Below are 17266 nucleotides of genomic sequence, written 5' to 3' on the forward strand. Positions count from 1 at the left end.
AGTCAGAGGGGTCCATGGAACACTGCTATTGTACAGTGTACCCTCTAAAAAGATTTACTATGTAGAGACCATACTTGACACACAAACTTCATTATCTTGGCAGAACTACAGAAGATTTGTATTGATTTGCTTGACAGAGCAGTACAAAGCAGTGGAGTTCAGTCAGGTGGATGGGTACAGTTCCACTGGGCAGCAGGAGCTTAACACTAAGCTCTGGGAAACTTCCTGTTCTATCTACATTCATATTTCTGATCATTTATTGTCTACTTCTAATATGGGTTCACACATTTCACATTATAATTGTTTCACAGCTCTGCAAATTACTAAGGCTGTTTGTGCTTTGGGTCATGGACACAATGTCATCTGCTAAATTCTACCCATACCACTAAAAGGAAAAAAAAAAAAAAGAGTGACAAGTTCCTTATTACTTGTGAAACAAACAAACATATTCTATTCCCATCTTTCAGGAAATAAAAAGCTCCATGAAATGCTCAGTGTGAATGGAGCCATTTTAGAAATTCACGTATTTGAAAGTAACTGGGAAAAACATAAGCACCTAAGTCCATCACAGGGTTGTGCTCTATGCTCACAGTTCTGTTTGTTATAATGATCTTGCATTACCATGTATTCTTTCAGAAGCAGAACAGGAATAGGAAGTGAAGAGAAAACAGGCCATGATGAAGGAAGAAATACTGCAGAGAAGTGGTGTGGGCAGTTTCAATTTAAGTGTGGAAGACTTCTTTCACCACTATTTAACTCTTGAAGCATATATCCACAAAGGTTTAGAAAACATCCTGAGATGTCCACTTGAAAGCAGGTGTAAAACAAATCCAGTCTGGATAGATACAATAATTCCAGCTGGGTATTGCACAGTCACCTTGCTTTCAGTCCTGGTAAACAAACCCTGATGTGGGTGGAGGTCATTACAGTCATGCTCTTTATCTTTAAGCACTTGTTTACTATTTGTTCAGCTGATTAATCTCAGTTTTACTTCTGTGGAAAGTCACCTGAATCAGATGGTACATCATGATTCCCAGTCATATCAAGAACACAAGATTGTATCTTTATTTATCCCTAATAACTACTGCCACCGATTAATTCTCTACAGCCATCACCTAACAATGACTACTAGCCCTGCAACTTGCTCACATCATGGAAGTGTATTGTTTGTGCAATAAGAGTTGCATTCCAGATACCATGCACTGATTTTTATTTTTTAATCTTTATACCTTGATAGTCCACAGAAATGGAATGTATTTAGTGTTCAGGCTACATACACATACATGTACACATATACACATGTACATAAATATCCTTGTAAAACCAAGTACTTTATCTATTCTAAAATAGGTTCTGAAGGTCTTTTAAAGTCAATTTTTACTCCAGTTATGCTGAGCTACAGAGTAACAGTAGAACAAGACAACGTCATTTCCCTGTTAGATTTTTCTTAATTCCACAGAATAAAGGCATTTATACAAAGAAGTGTTGCATTTTGTCATTGGGATGATTTCTTTAAAGTGAAAGATGAGTACTTTCGTGAGAGCTAAAAAACATATTTCCTTTTTACAGTGCCATCTACCTAAAAGATCTGTTACATAAACAGATGTAGCAAGATGGCCTGTATCTTATTTCCCCTGCCAAGCATGGTTGAAACCACACTGGCCTTGAGCAGCTTGCTACTCTGTCTCAATATTAAAAAAACAATAATAATAATAATAAAAAAGCTTTAGGAATTCCCACTCAGATTTGCTGCATAACTTATTTTAGTTACTAATTTACCAGAGAGAATCTCAGATATTTCTAAGTTTGAAATACACATGGGGCTGGAAAATATAACCTAAGCTGTCCAGACAGCTTAAGTAGGAAGTTAGATCTCATTTGGAGGTCAGATGATCCACCTGATCATACCTCAGTAAAAAACAAACAAAATAACCCAACATCACTCTGATCAGCTGAGAAAGCAAGCTTCTCCTGAGCACTGAAATCCTCTTCCACAGCTGTAGTATGGATATTTCTGCAAATTGCTCTGCACATCTATTAGTCTCAAGAAAAATTTAACAGGAAAGGAAGCAAATGAGCAGACTTTCAAATGGGCATAAAAAGACAGACTGAAGCACACCAACTGCAAGCACACCCATTACCAACAGATTTTTTAATGAAGCTGCCGGAACACTTTTAAGCATTGTGTAAGACATCAAGTTGGCGAAACATACAGTGATTGGCTGAGTCAACATCAACAACACTGGAGATCAGCACAGTTTCAACTCCCCCCTCCAAAATGAAGAAATAAAAGCAACAACTTCCCAAATTAGTAGGAAAAGATAATCCGTGCTAATAATTATTTTCATTTTTAAGGACTTACGCAGGTTGCGGGGGAGCACGAGACATTCTATTAAAGCATTCAACACAGTAACAATTACACAAGGGACAAAACAGTTTGAATCCAAACAAAAAAAGAATGAGTGCTGCTGAAACCAGAAACAATCCCTGCTTTTAAAACTGGCTAACAGCTCTGATTAAGCCAAGCAGGGTTTGGTTTTCTATATGCTTTTAAAGGCTTCATTTCCCAAAGTGGCCGCTTCACATGAATGTAACAGGAGAGGTACCAAACTGTATGAAAACCCATGCACGTTTCTGAGACGTACTCAGGCAGCCCTTGGCTAACCTAGTGAAATCTAGCATTCACAACATAATCAGCATGTGTCCAGCTCCATTCTCCATGTACCCTGCCTGTTTCCAAAAGCCTCCCTCAGGCTGGCCCTATTGGCAGTATCCTGATGTACTTACTATTCAGTGAAGAACCTGGCAATGCCATACTGACTAATATCTTCTCTGTTCTCCAGCAGCTGGCTCACTGCATCCTCCATGTACGTGAGGACATGTCTTTGAGCTGCAAATAAAAGATAGTAAGAGACAGAAATTAGAATACAAGGGGCCTGCAAAGCCCAGAGCCAGACCAGCCTTGCTGGGGCCTTACAAAACAAACCAATCAGTATTTGTTCCCTCATTTAGAAACCAGAGTGTTGTTTTTTTTTCTTCCAGATACAGATAGCAGAACTCCTGACCTAAATTCCTGCTGTCTTTCCTGGCTACACAGTTAGTCATTAACAGTGTGGACCCTTTTTCAAATCCTTTCAGATTCTGCAAGTGAAGGAAGAAGAGATAGAGCTGTGAGACAGCCATGCTGGAAAATGCTTATCCAAGAGGAGGTCTTCATCTCTTCTGAGTCACAGCCATATTTCGTATTCAAATCACCAATGCTAGATCAATGAGGTCGTTGTAGAGATTTAGGTGTTCCCTGCCCCTCCCTGCTTACCAAAGCCAAGTAGCTTTAAGGTTGTTCTGTAAAGTTTTCTCTAAAGGTGTAAATAAAATTACATCTGTTTCCACACAAACATCAATAAATGTTCTTGGAGTGGCAGGTAGAGAACAGGTCTCAGTACCAGGAGAGATTTATACTGCTCAACAGTTAGTCCCCAGTAACTGCCTAAACCAAACCTGAGGAGGTTTCAGAAGAGGCAGATCTGCCAGTACCCAACCACACTAGCAAGTCTTCTGAGTAAGACTGTACAAGACAAACAATTTTGCTGCTTCTGCAGGGGGCAGACTGAAGAAATCAAGCATTTGCCAGGAAGGAAACAGTACAGATTTGCCACTGAGTGCCTTTGATGTTCTTGGCTGGAAATCAACTCGGAGGAACAAAGAGCTGAGTCTGGCGTGATGCACAAGCAGTAGACTTTCCAAACCTACAAGTTCAACAATCAGAAAACAAGTCATAACGAACCCAGGAAAATTGTTCCTAACCTGGAAAGCACACAAGCCCTGTTCCCAAAGCACACACCTCCATCCTAAACACGTATGGTACTGCACCTTTGCAAGTAGTGTCGTGTCCTAAAAAGAGCAGGAGAAGGCCCTTAGGGGATATAGGAAAGGCGAAGGCTGTTCTTGCTCCTTGCCAATCTGTTCCAGACTTGGCAGCATCACTCCCCTCAACTAGCAACTGGCCAACCACAGACCCACATCAATATTCTTCAAACCATTTTAATTTGTGCTTAATATCCTGGTAGGCATCAAGCCTGTGCCACTTGATGCACAACATGGAAGTCCCTTTCATCTTAGTGTGGGGCAGGTGGGCTTCAAGAGAGGCCCGGAAATGATTATTCCCAGTGGATACAGTGATTAAAAGTATGTATGAACATTGATTGCTATCAGGGGATTTCTCTGACTAGAACACTTTTTAGGACAATGGTAAAATTGGTTAAGCACACCCTGGAAAACACCTTGCAGCTGATAGCAAAATGGTGAGCCAAAGGTTCAAAGATATTATCTGGCACTAAAAGATACAGGGCGTAGCTTTATTTAATTATTTTAATGCAAAGGAATAAATTTATGTGAGTGATTAAAGAAAAATAGCTCTGCGCACCTGTGTCCCCTGAGGGAAGAATGAGTCGTGCAGCTCAGTCACAGTCTTAAGATAACAGCAGCTGGGTAACTTTATTTCAGCCCATCCTTCTTCCCTCTTCATTATGCAGCCCATCTTGCACCCAGAAACATCTTCCCAGGCCCCTCTAGAGCTGTCAGCAGTACCAGATTAAGTCAGGAAACCACACTAGCAAACAGGCTTCCACTCCTCTCAGTCCACAATATGTTCCTACTCAACTGCAAAACTGTTTTCTAAATGTTCTAGGGATGTATATGCTCCCTGTTGTAGAAGAGCCCTTACCAGTGAAACACACATTTCTTTTGCTATTCCACTTCTTTACAGTTATTAACCTCTCTCCTAAACGCCTAAAGGAGTAAACAGGTATGGTCCCCACAGTGCTACATATCACGCTAAGACTGACCTCTCCTAACAAATACCTTTGAGTCTGCTCCTGGAGGATAAATTAATGCTCAACACAGAATTTCAGATATTTCTGACACCCTTAAAATAGTACACAATTATGTATGGGTTACTGATGAATACTGTCACTGAAAAAAGGACATTATAAATAAAACTTTTTGCTGTGTGGTCTCAGGATCCTGGTAAAGATTATCTCTCCTTATTTCCCAAAAGGCAGATAGGGAAGTGGGGGAGGGAAGAAAACTATGAGCAGAGAAGCTAAAAAGAAAAACAGCACTTGCAGTCTACTTAAGAAGCCTCTTTCCTTGACACTTCATCTGCTATGCTGTTTTCCAGGTAGCATGGTTCACGCTGCCAAATCAAATCCCAGCTTTGGCTTCCTGTTTTCTGGCTGACGAGTTCCACAGAGTGGTACAAGCATTATGCTTTGTAGCCCAACCAACTCTATCCTACACAGAACAGTCATAAAAAAAATAATTTATGGGCAGGTTCTAGCAGGCCAGAGAGACAAAATGAAATGCCAGGGGTCTAGTTAGAGCAAAACATTAGTGCCATAATTTATATAAAGGGTACTTTCCATAACAAACATTGGAACTATACGGCAACATTACCTATTTATGTAAGTGCAAAGTTAAAAATCCACAGGGTCCAATGCAAAATAAACATGATGATTCATAGCTTTTAATACTGTTTCAAACTCTTTGAAAATCCAGGGAGTTAATGTTGTATTGTTATAGATGCTGCTCCTATTTTTTTGACCAACTTGGAAATAAAGCAGCAAGTCCAAATTAGAATGGAAAGTTCAAATGCTCACAAAATGCTACAATTACAACCTGATCTCTCTATTCATTGTCTTTCTGACACAATTCCAGTTTACTGCAGCTTCCACATACATCATTCTCATCATTTACTGTTTGTGGCTTATTCCAGCTACAGCTCTCCTCCCTACTCATATAAAATCATGCAAGCTAATGGACCATGCAACACCTTTGCTAAACTCTTCCTTGAAATCCCATGCAACTACCCTAGAATGGAATCAAGTGTGCCTGCCACACACGTTTGGTAGGTACCACTTCTTGTTGTCAAACCTAAAGCCTGCCAGGAACCTCTCACAGAAAAACAAAACAGCATTAAGTTCACAGAGCAGTCTTCTGGCAGCCAATGACATGATGTTAAGTAGGTGTCCTTTCACAGAATAGTTTAACTCTCATCATGAACAGCTAGTGGTGACATTACACCTAGAGTCTGCACAACTGATTACAATGCGTCTAACATGTCAGCTACTGCAGCACTTGGGAGAATGGCACTGACAGCATTGCCACTCCACTCACACACCAGCATCCCACCTCACTAGCTCAAGGTACAAAGTACATTCTGAAATTAATACCCTTTGGCTCAAAACCAAATTCAAGGTTGAGTGCTGTCTGTTCAATTCAAGCATGGCCTGATCGGGTCACATGAGTTTCCTCCAGCTTAGAAGTAAAAGACAGAGAAAGAAATACACCCACACTCAGTTCACAATCCCTACGTTCTCCACTACAATAGTTTACGCAACCCCAACTGATTCCTTTTAACTGAAATTATATCAATTTATTTTTACATTTGAAATTATAGTAGTAAAAATAGTCCTTTTGTAAGCCAATGAATGACTTGTTTCTTCTTACAAGAACAAGCAGGCCTGGTAATCTGTAGGTTTGACTAAAAATATTATAAGAACAGGCACTGACATTTGAGGGAAGACTTGAAGGAAAAGGAAAATACTACTATGTGAAACGGAATGTATGAACTAACATTCTCTAAGTCAGAAATTCAGGAGGAAGAAAGAAAATACATACTACCTTTATGTAACGATACTGTGTATTTGTATTTTTTTTATTACCAGCAGTGCCCAGGAGCTGTGAGGGCGAGGATAAAGAACTTACATATGCTGTAGAGCCATTCCCTTGAGTTGCATGTTATCCCTTTCAGCACACAATGGCAACATGATGGAGCTTTTTTTTTCCAAGAGATTTGCCTTTTTTAAGAGGCCAATAAAACAATCAGACAAAAATAGAACAACAAAAAACCTCACCCTGTAGATCAGTATACCAGCAGACTGGAATAAACTTATATAGGATGGTAAAATACACATCAGTACAGGTCAACAGGAATGCTCTGTTTAAAGCAGCATTAGAACCACAGCCAAGAGCAAAGGTTGGGTCTTATTTATCAAATTATCAAATCAGCTAGCTGCATTATTGCTCAGCTTGTCATGAGAGATGCCTTCTAAAGGATCACAAGCCCTCTACCAGAGCAATACCTACTGTATGCACGAGTGTTTTTTTGTTGGCTGCTTCATTCCTGGCATAGCAGAATGTTATGAAAAATCAGGAGTGGGAATTCCTGGATAATGAGACTGATTTTTATTAATTATTTTCCTCCTCCTCAATTGAAGTGCTCAAAATACACTCTTTGATGCAATTACCGCTCTAATTCATTTCAGTTATCAGAAGTTCAAGAGCATTACAAGATTTAATGTACTTGAAATATTTTTGGTGTTTTTAAATCTCTAGCTGCTACTTTGTACGCTCCTAAATTCACTTCCTGATTTTATTCTAAATCAGAGCTTAACTAAGGACCCCACTGAACTAAGGACCCCACTGTATTAAAGCACATCAGAGACAACTACAGTAACACAAAAACAATTATTGCTAATATTGCACGAGTAATAATAATGCATATAAACTACAAAAACAGAATAACATCAGCTCCCAAAGACTTTTCAGCATTGATAACCTTTCAGGATGCTCTTTTTCTCTTCTTCAGATATCCTCACGGAATGGACTTAGCAAGAGAAGTATGCAAATAAAAACAACCGACCTAAGAGCAAAATCACTGTACAGCTATAGTTCCTCACAGCTTTGCACAGCTTATCAGTATAATTTCCTATTAGCCCTAAAAACTGAGATTAAAGGACAGAATGCGTAGCAAAGTGCAAGTAGACCCAGCCATACCAGAGATAACACTATGATATGAGTGGGACATGAACAGCTGTTCAGGAATGTGTGCTAAATGGCCACACAACGCATTGTATTCTGTGTATTCGTGGATTTAAAATCACTTTCAACCAAAAAATCTGAGAAATGCTTCAGTTTGTAATTTTACTGTGACCACAACTGGATATTTCTTTCAAAAAATTAATCAGACATTAATAACAAACCATGACATTATAGTCTTTCACTGCACAAGCATCCTGAGACCGCACACAGATTGCCTTCATCGTCCAAATCCCTCCAGCAACTACCTCCTGCAAGATGCAGTGTAGATGTTAGGCATCACCACCTCTTCACTGCACAATTGTTGAGCTTTTTTCCCCTAAAACATAAATCAATCTGAATTTATTCAGCATGTTATTAACACTGTGGAAGTAATGACCACTACTGCTTGTTACAAGGACATTAGATACCCTTTGACAGGCTCCCTGTCAATTCATACTCAAACACAGAGGCTCTCCAGTTCTGGAAATCTACCTCACTCAAAATGAGATTCCATGTAATACCTATCAAGCTAAGGTAGATATCCTGTAGTACAACAGCAGGTTTGGTTTGAAGCTGCAATCTTTTGGAGAAAGTATGATACTGAATCTAAGAGGATTTGAACTTATCATCCGTACAAACAAACTTAAATCTATCAGCAGGGAAGTCATTCATCCTCCGCATTATAGCTCTCCTATTTATACAGAAGAGTAAGAAAGGGAAAAGAAAAATGATTTGTTATCTCTTTTTAGACCAGAACATCTTTCAGATGGAGTGTTCCATAGAAGTTTGGCAAATATCTCAACTGTGAAGAGATTCAGCATTGGTCATGATCCCTAGATATAAGCATAGCTGTATGGGAACTGTTCAGTCACAGCCTGAAACACTGATTGAGCACCTGGGGAAAGGACCTGGTCAGCCCTGGGAGCACAGGTGAAGGCAATTCAACTGTGGGACAAGAAGAGGTGGACCCTGGCTGTACCCCTCTTAGACCTCATTTATGGGCTGACTGCAACTGGGGAAGGTTCTCTGGCTGAAGATCTCTTCCTTGTAGAGTTCTTTCTGTGAGCCTAAATCTTTGGAGATGGGTGAGTACCTTTACTTTTCCCACGAAATACCATCCTATATGCACTGGTCCCTTTGCTGTTATTTTCCTGTATTGCCCTTCTTGTGCATTAGTCTTTCCAATTGTAACAGTAGCCTAAACATTGAACATGTTGGTAAAGAAAATTGTACAATCATAGAATTTTTACAGCTGGAAGGGTTGAGTTTAAAAGCCGTCCAGTCCAATGCCGGAGAACAGGAACACCCATGGTTCCATCAGGCTGCTCAGAACCCCATGCAGCTCTCTGGGTATGGTCTCATCAGTGCAGAGTAGAGGGGTAGGATCATCTCTAGATGATCTCTAGGTGGATGCCTTCTGGCTATACTTCTTTTGATACAGCCCAGGATATTGTTGGCTTTCTGGGCTGTAACTACACATCACTGACATCACTACCATCCACCAATACCCTTGAGCCCTTTTCAGCAGGCCTGTATATAATCCTTTCATCCCCAGGCTTATAGTTATATGGATTGCCATAACTCAGGTGCGACTTTGCACCTGGATTTGTTAGAACTCATGAGGTTCATCTGGGCCCACTGCTCCAGCCTTTCTGGATCCCTCTGAATTGCATCCCATCCCTGTGCCTTGGGTGCATCAACCGTACCACACAGCTTGGCATCACCTGCAAACTTGCTGAGGGTGCAGTTGGACTTTCTAACTCAGTACTTCAGGAAAAGGGTAAACCCCAGCTTTGTGCAAGGTCACTGTGTGACTGAAGTACTTTGCTGGAAGCTACTCTTGGCTTTGTAAAACGTGAATGCTCTTTCAACTCATTAAGCCTAAGAGAGATGAGGAAACAGGACTGTGTTCCTGGCACTTAATAGCCTCATGCTTTACCAATAAGGCATTTACCTAATGGTAAATTTATGTTCTTACATGTCTTATGCTGGCAAAGAAAGGAAAAAACCAACATCCTGGAATTAGGGAGTAGAGAAAAGAAGGCTCCAGAGGAAAATTTCAGAAATTTGCAATAATCTTCAGCATTTTCTTTTTAATGGAGAAGATGGGGAAATCTACAACTTGAAGCTTCAGAAGACAGCTGCATGAGTAGAACAATAAACTGAGTGCTCTGTTGCCTGTTATAAATAATGGAGCAATCACCAGTTATTAAACTGTAATGAGGAAGGCATGGAAAAGTGTCTCAAATAAGCTTTATTTTGCCTACTGTTGTTCTAGTCTCATCCATCAAACGTAAAACACATTTTCATCACTATCCCCAAACACTAACTATTGTTTAGTGAGTGAAAACACAGTTTTAAACATCCTGCTTGCTACAGCTTCTTCCCTGCAGCCCTTTCTGCCTATTTCGCAGACCTCATCTCCTTTCCTATTCACTGAATTCTGGTCATCTCTGCTCTTCTACTTATTGTCTCACAGTCACTATGGCATGAGATTTGCACTTCCCAATACCAAAAATTTGCAGTTATTTTTCATCTTCAGTGAATGTCTGATTCATTGTTCATTTTTATTTTAACTCCCGACTGCTTCTACTTCCCCTAGAATATGTCAGAATATATTGTCCTCTTAGTGTCCAAACAGGACATGACAGAATTACCTTTACAAAGGGAAGGAAAAAGAAAAGATAAACACCTCAAGTAGCACAAAATACTACTTTGGCTGCTCATTTCATTTGGCCTGTTTTGTGTGTTGAGAAAGGAAAAGAGGTGAAGTATGCTTATTTCAAGTCAAGAAAGAAAGAGTGCCATCCAATCTAGAAGACTCAAAGAATATCTTATATGGCAGCTTGGGGAAACAGTTTCAGAAGGAAATTACAGAATGTGAAACTTTTTTTCACAATTTCTTCCAACCCCACAACAGACAGCTGTATTGTCAAGAGTTAGAGGTACGGAAGAGGACAAATCCAAATAACAGTGATTTCAGAGTGCCAGGGCAATGTAGAAAACAAACAAAATATCTTATGAAAACACTTTTTATTGATTTCCTACTATGAGGACAGAATTCATTCCATAGGATCTGGGAGCAGCCTCATGAAGACGCTTTCTAGTATAGACTGCAATTTAAACAGGACTCCCTCCCTACACTATCAACTAAAAAAGCTCTTAGGCAATTCTTTCACAATCTGACATAGAATCATAGAGCCCTTAAAGGTGTAAAACAGAACATTGGTTATTTCTTCTTTAAGAAGTATTGGTAGTCTGTCTCCTAGCTTGTTTTGACTGATTCAGTCCTAAATGACAAGTTTCACACAAGTAAGTGTTAAGCACCTATTCCATTAAAAAACAATTAAATGAACCCCAAACCAAGTTGGCTTGCTTTAAAAAGGGGGAAAAAAAGAAATTTTGCAAGTTCCAGCCTAGAGCAATTCTGTGGAAAAGTGAGTGTCTCCATTAATGCATAAGTTGAAAATGCTGATGTAGTATAACAGGGTGACGCACAATTGGAGGGTGTATCTAAATGGCATGCTGCAATACTGTTCTCAAATACCTGAACTAATGCCAAAGTTGAAATCCATAATAAGGACTTCACCAAAATGAATCTCTCAAGAATCACCCTGTGCAGAGAGCTAAAACTCCTACTTTCTGCCTTGAGTTTCTATAACACAGATGGCAGTGTGGGTACGTAGGCGCGTACAAAGCACCTACCAGCAGCCTAGTAGCAAAAATGCAGAGGTTCTACTCCAAGAGGATGTAGATCACCCCTTCGATTAAACTCTTCAGCCCTCTTTATTGCTGTGGGGCACCCTGGAAGGGGAGTCGGATCCTGACTCATTGACCCTAACCTAGGCTGAAGAAACAGCGGCTGCAGCCTTCCCCTGGAACAGTAGCTTTCCATTGACTAGACAGTACAATGTTTCTCTAGCTCTGTTACGTTCTGGCTTACCAGAGAAAGCAAAACCATGCTGAAACAAGTAACACAAACCAATACACACCACTTCTTACCTTTCCTTGTACAACAAAGCCGCAGCAAATTAAGTATACCTTAATAACAGTTATTAGCAAACAGCCTCTTAGGCCTAGAAGGTAATGGCTGAAGAGTATCACTTCAAAAACATTGATTTGAATGCACTCCAAATGCTCGCAGCTTGCAGTTCATCTTTAGCAATTAAGTGACATCATATTGACTTATTTCCCTCATAATTACCTTTCATTTGACACAATAACACCTAATCTCCTTGCTCTTTAGTTTACTGGAACACCGAGCAGAAACACTAACTGCCAGAGCCAGCACAATGGGATGCAGCCCACAAGGGAGTGGCTGCTTTGTAAAATAAAAGGTTCTTGTTTTATGTGGCATAAAAATATCAGCGGGAAACATTACCTTTCTTTCAGAGGAAAAGCCCACCTTCCAACCCGCTGGCAGCTGCAGAGCAGCACCCTTTCTGACACTGAAGAAGCGAGCAGAGACTGCAGCCCCCTCTCACCGGCCGAGCTGAGGCGGGCACCGAGCATCCCACCCGCTCCGCCACACACGGCCCCGAGGCCGGGCGGCATCCTGCCCCAACGAGCCCTTCTGACACCGAACCGCAGCCGGGTGCCCGGGCTGCCCCGCTCCTCACCGAGGTACTCGGGCCCAGGCAGCCGCTCGGGGCTCAGCATCCTCTCGTCGCCGCCGCCTCCTCCCGGCTTCCGTCCGTTTCCAAGGCACCCGACGCTCCTGGCTCCCAGAGCCCGGCGTTGCTCCTCCGCTCGCCCCGGCTGGGAACCACCCTCACACCGGCAGGGTTCCGGCCCGAAAGCGGGTCCGGCTCCTGCCCCGCATCAACCCCCGCCCCGGCACGGCAGCACTGAGGCGGGGATGCGAAGGGCGGGAAAGGAGAGAGCTCGAGGGAAGGGTCTGTGACGGAGCGGAGCAGCCTGGTCCTGAGGAGCCATCCCATGGGACGGAGTGGTTGTGTGCTCCAAGGCCGGGCTACTCAACAGAGGGAGAAAGGCTGAAGAGACAAAGTGACCTGAGGAGAAACGTATGGCAACGGTAATAAAGATACGGAAGGGTATTGTGCGACTAGTGTATCCCAGAGGGCAGGGCCAGCAGTGGCCTGAGATGTAACCCCATGTAGTTACATCAGTCTTGTCAGTAATGTTCACTCTGCTCGTGATTTTGTTTTGCAACACTGGTGCTCTAGAGAGGAAGGAATAGGGAACATCAGGCATTGCCTGTTTCCACAGGAAAGTGGAAAGTAGCAGAAAAGTCCTGAGCTATGGAACCCTTAATGCTTATTTAGGAATTTCTCAGGGAATGGCCCTTGTCCGGGCAGAGCTCTTCCCATGGCCAGTAGGAACTGGTCCTACTGAGTGCCCTTATCCCAGAAGCTAAAGGAGAGACAATTTCCAAAAGTCTTTGCAGTTTCTCACATCAGCAATAGAAAAATCCCAACCCAAAGTCATAATCCCAGGAGTTCCAGATGAGGGATGTTGTGTTTTTAGTGACAAATGTAAAGCAGCAGAAATAAAACACTTTAATATTGTTGTGGTTTAATCCTATAGATGGCTCCATGTGGTCATTTTCACACTTTCCCGCTTCCCAATGGAATGGGGGAGACAATAGGGGAAAAAAGCCTAAAACCTGAGGCAAGCACTGAGTCAGCCACAGAAGCACAGGTGAAGGCAATTCAGTTGTGTGACTGGAAGGGGTGGAGCCTGGCTGCACCCCTCCTAGACCCCATTTAAGGGCTGACTGACACTGGGGAAGGATCTCTTTCTGGAGATTACTCCCTTTGGAGTTTTTCTCTGAGCTCAGGATGTGGGTGAGCATCTTCATCTATTTTCAATTATCTCCTTCCACCATAATAATCTTTCTAGTTATATGACCAGTAGATGCTCCTAAGCTACAGCACTCTGTATTGAACAGGATCATAATGAGGAAATACAAGATTATGTTAGTACATATAAAAGCATAGTAAAAAAAAGTGCAATGTCTTGTGGAATATGATCTATTGTACTTCATAGCAAAGCCAATTGACTAATTGTGTTTTGGTAAGCATGTCTTCTAACATGAAGTCTATTCCATATAGTTACAGAATAGGCTTCATTTCAGCATTCTGAATAGACTTCATTCTTCAGCGTTTCTGGTGCTTTGCAATGAGGTATCTTGTTCTAGGCCACTGCTGGAGAGGAGGGATACAGTTTGATTTGATAGGAGGTTTGAAGCACAGTTCTTGCCATTTCAAAACCAATGTTAAGATCTCTGTTTTCATAAGCAGTTTTTTACCATCAGCTGGGAAGTTTCACTGGTGTTGAAAAGCCAAATCTCTAAGCCTTTTCTTTACTGTTAGTCTCTTGAGCTGATAGAAAGCATTCTACATGTTGTGCACTCTTTCTTTTTTGTTGCTTAAGCCATTTCTGTAAAACACCATTTTGCATTGATTATTATCTGGAGCTCTTGTAAACAAGAGGCTTTTGAAGCCTGGTTTTAAATAATACACCATAAGATATCTCATTTTCTCTGGAGTTCTTTTTGTTACTGTTTGGTCTCTGTGGATTGGACGTCATTATTTCCTTTCAACCAGTTCAGGTAATCCTTTTAGACTCTAAATCCATTTGTGGTAGTATTAAGTTTCAGTAGTAATGGCACCTGGATGCTAATAGCTTGGAGAGAACTATAGAAAAGGATGCCATTTCTGAAGCCTTTTATAGACTTCCTTGTTTACTGTAATTCCTTTCTGGACTTGCTAGAAGCCAGGATTAGATGATATAACACATCAGCTCTAGGACTCACCTGGCCTCTCATGCTTGTGACCTAGAAAGGTTGAAATGCTGCCAGGTTGGTTGTAGATGTTAAGTTTGTTTCCCCGTATTAATCTCAGAACTCAAGTGCATTGCATTTTAATAAAAAGCTCTTTAAAACTGAGAAGGCTTTTCTGGGTCAGTGGAAAGCATCTGCTTAATAGCTGCTCTGGGAAGAGGAACCCTTTAACAAGGATTTAATGTTCTTTCAGGCCCTGCTGGGAGAATGATAGTGGAAAACAGCAGATTTGTCAGCAACCCCTTGGGAGGTGATCAGGAGTACAGTTCTCACTTCAGGACAAGCAGATGATGGAGTAGACTCTCAGGGTTACCGTTCACCCTGGAATCTTTTAACTTACTTTTTTTTAAACTATATTTGTCGAGTTTTGTCTATCAGCATTTGATTTTATTTAGCTTAATTCCCCGCAAAGACTGACGTAAGACCATCAGAAATCACACCTTTAGTTAAATTGGGCTAGTTTAATTATATGAGTCCTTGTGACCATGTGTTTGAAAATAATGAGTAGTATAATTTAGATTTTTCTTTATTTTTCTTTGCTGTAATTTCTTTAATATATTTTGATGTGTAGACTGGAGGACTCTTTCCTGGGTCAGCTTTGTCTTTTGCAACATGTAGTTTAGATTAAATTTCTATTCTCTTCCATTCCCACATACTTTGAGCCCACTGTACTAATTGTGTAGCTTAATCCTTTCTGTTTTTTTGTTCATTATTCTAAATGCTACTATTGAAGTTGATCTGAAATATTTTTATTAGCTGAAGTTCTCCTGAGAAACGGCTCCTCTTTCAGAGAGGACATTATATAGAATAATAAACAGAACCAGATATCAAGCAACAAATTCTAGAGGAAATATCCCATTTTAAACAGACTGAGTCATTTTGTCTGGCTTCTATTATTATTTTTTTTCTGAGGATGAAATATTTTATTTACTTAGAATTATAACAATTTTTGCTAAAGTAATTACATTAAAGCCTGGAGGTACTGGAGGCAAAAAACTTATCTTTCCTTTTTCTTTCTTTTCTGAAGGAGGCAGCTGGAGACTATATTGCTTTAAGGTTCACAACTGCAACATGTTAAGGACCAGGCTGTGAGGAGTCTTCAGTCTTGTCCCACATCAGACTTCTATGCATGTAAGAAAGCTTTACAAGAAACATTAGAAAGCTCTCTCTAGCTTTTCTTGCTCATCTTTTGAGTGTCCATAGCACTGTCCTGTTTTAAGAGTGAGCTAAGTATCTATATTGCCCAGGAATTAGATTTTTTGTTTCTGGTGATGTTTTGTAATATTTGAGGCCTCTGATACATTTGCATGGGCAAATTAACAGAATGGGTACATTCCCAAAATTACTAGTGGGATAACAAAACGTGTTTATCCAAGAACACCTGCAAAACAAATCAGATACTGAGGGGAAAACAAACAAGTGTCAATTTTTGTTGATGATGTTATCTTAAGCACCATAGCAGTGAGAGATTTTTGTGAAGAGTGAACTGAGTGGGGGATAAAAACTTTGCATGCTTTCTTTATGTAATTAATTAGAAAACATGTGAATTAATGTTCTATTATGCAAGACATCTTAAAAATCAGTGGTGCCACAGTTGGATGATTCATTTATGAGTCACTTGCAAACCCATAAAAGCTCCCAATAAATTTCTGATTTAATAATTATATTTATGAACTTTGATTAAACTCTCTAAACACAGATGCTAAAAATATGGTCATCTTAAATTCAAAGGTCAGCCAAATTTACAACGAATTTATATGAGAAAATCTGTATTTTCATGTTGTTGATTCCTTGGGAGACGTTTACAGAGAAGACTGCAGTACTCCCCGTGTTTATCCTGGTCTGAGCCTTCCCAGACTGAGTGAACTGTTACCTTGTTTGCAAGCAGCAAACCTGAGGTTTAGCATAACAAAGCAATTTTTTTTTTCTTTTTTCTTTTTTCCCCTCTAATAATGTAATGTTAAGACTAATTTCTGTGGGTAAAATATAGGCTAACAGATGGGACTTAGATTGTTTCTTAAGGCCAACAGGCTTTAGAGAAATTAGATTCATGAAGTTTCTCTCTGAACATCTGCCACAAAATGAAGTTTGGAAACAACAGTGTACTTCCCCAGCTAATGATAGGACTTGATGACAACAGCAGCTCTCTCAATTAGCTATCATTTGTACCATTAATGGACTTTAAAGTTCCAGGTACAATTACAAGTGTCACATTAAAGTCAAGTGTACATTTAACGGGTTAGGCGTTATAAATGTGCAGGAAACCATACTGTGAGTACTGTACAATTATAATTAATTTCTTCTTTACTATTCCATACCTGCATTTTAATTTGGATTGAAGATTTTATTTTGTCCTTTTAAATGGTGAACAGAAAGGAAGAAACTACAGATCTGCCCTAATTTTGAAGTCTATACAACAATAAACAACACCTGAGGGTAAAGCTTAATTGAGTTCACGGATCATTATATTTTAAATAAAGTTTTTAGTGGGGAAAAAAGACAACAAACATTATTCTATTCCTTAGTCATAGGACTAGTTCTAAATTGTAGGTGATCTGTTTGTGAGGAGGGAATATGATTATGATAGTTTCCGTGACTTAG

General features: G+C 40.4%; 1 protein-coding gene and 1 long non-coding RNA gene across 7 annotated transcripts in view; one reads left to right on the top strand and one right to left on the bottom strand.

The window, feature by feature from the left end:
• CSTPP1 (centriolar satellite-associated tubulin polyglutamylase complex regulator 1) overlaps positions 1-12551 on the bottom strand; it is a 93062-nt gene extending 80511 nt beyond the window's left edge. For 4 of the 6 annotated variants that reach the window (XM_085548846.1, XM_015864311.3, XM_085548845.1 and 1 more), the window contains exons 1-2: positions 12480-12551; positions 2788-2890 (exon numbers count right to left, since the gene is read on the bottom strand). In XM_085548846.1, coding sequence (XP_085404972.1) covers positions 2788-2815 — 28 coding nt within the window. In that variant the 5' untranslated portion in view covers positions 2816-2890; positions 12480-12551. Of the gene's footprint in view, positions 1-2787; positions 2891-12241 lie in introns of all 6 variants that reach the window. The other 2 variants (XM_085548847.1, XM_015864312.3) reach the window with 1 other exon arrangement.
• Positions 12552-12652: 101 nt separating this feature from the next.
• Positions 12653-15832, top strand: LOC116653454 (uncharacterized). Its single transcript, XR_004307293.2, has 2 exons — positions 12653-12895; positions 15693-15832. It is a non-coding gene; the product is annotated as an uncharacterized LOC116653454 (long non-coding RNA).
• Positions 15833-17266: the final 1434 nt, after the last annotated feature.

This window comes from Coturnix japonica, chromosome 5, assembly GCF_054131305.1.
Source record: "Coturnix japonica strain WE chromosome 5, WE-NBRP24, whole genome shotgun sequence".
Classification (NCBI taxonomy): domain Eukaryota; kingdom Metazoa; phylum Chordata; class Aves; order Galliformes; family Phasianidae; genus Coturnix; species Coturnix japonica.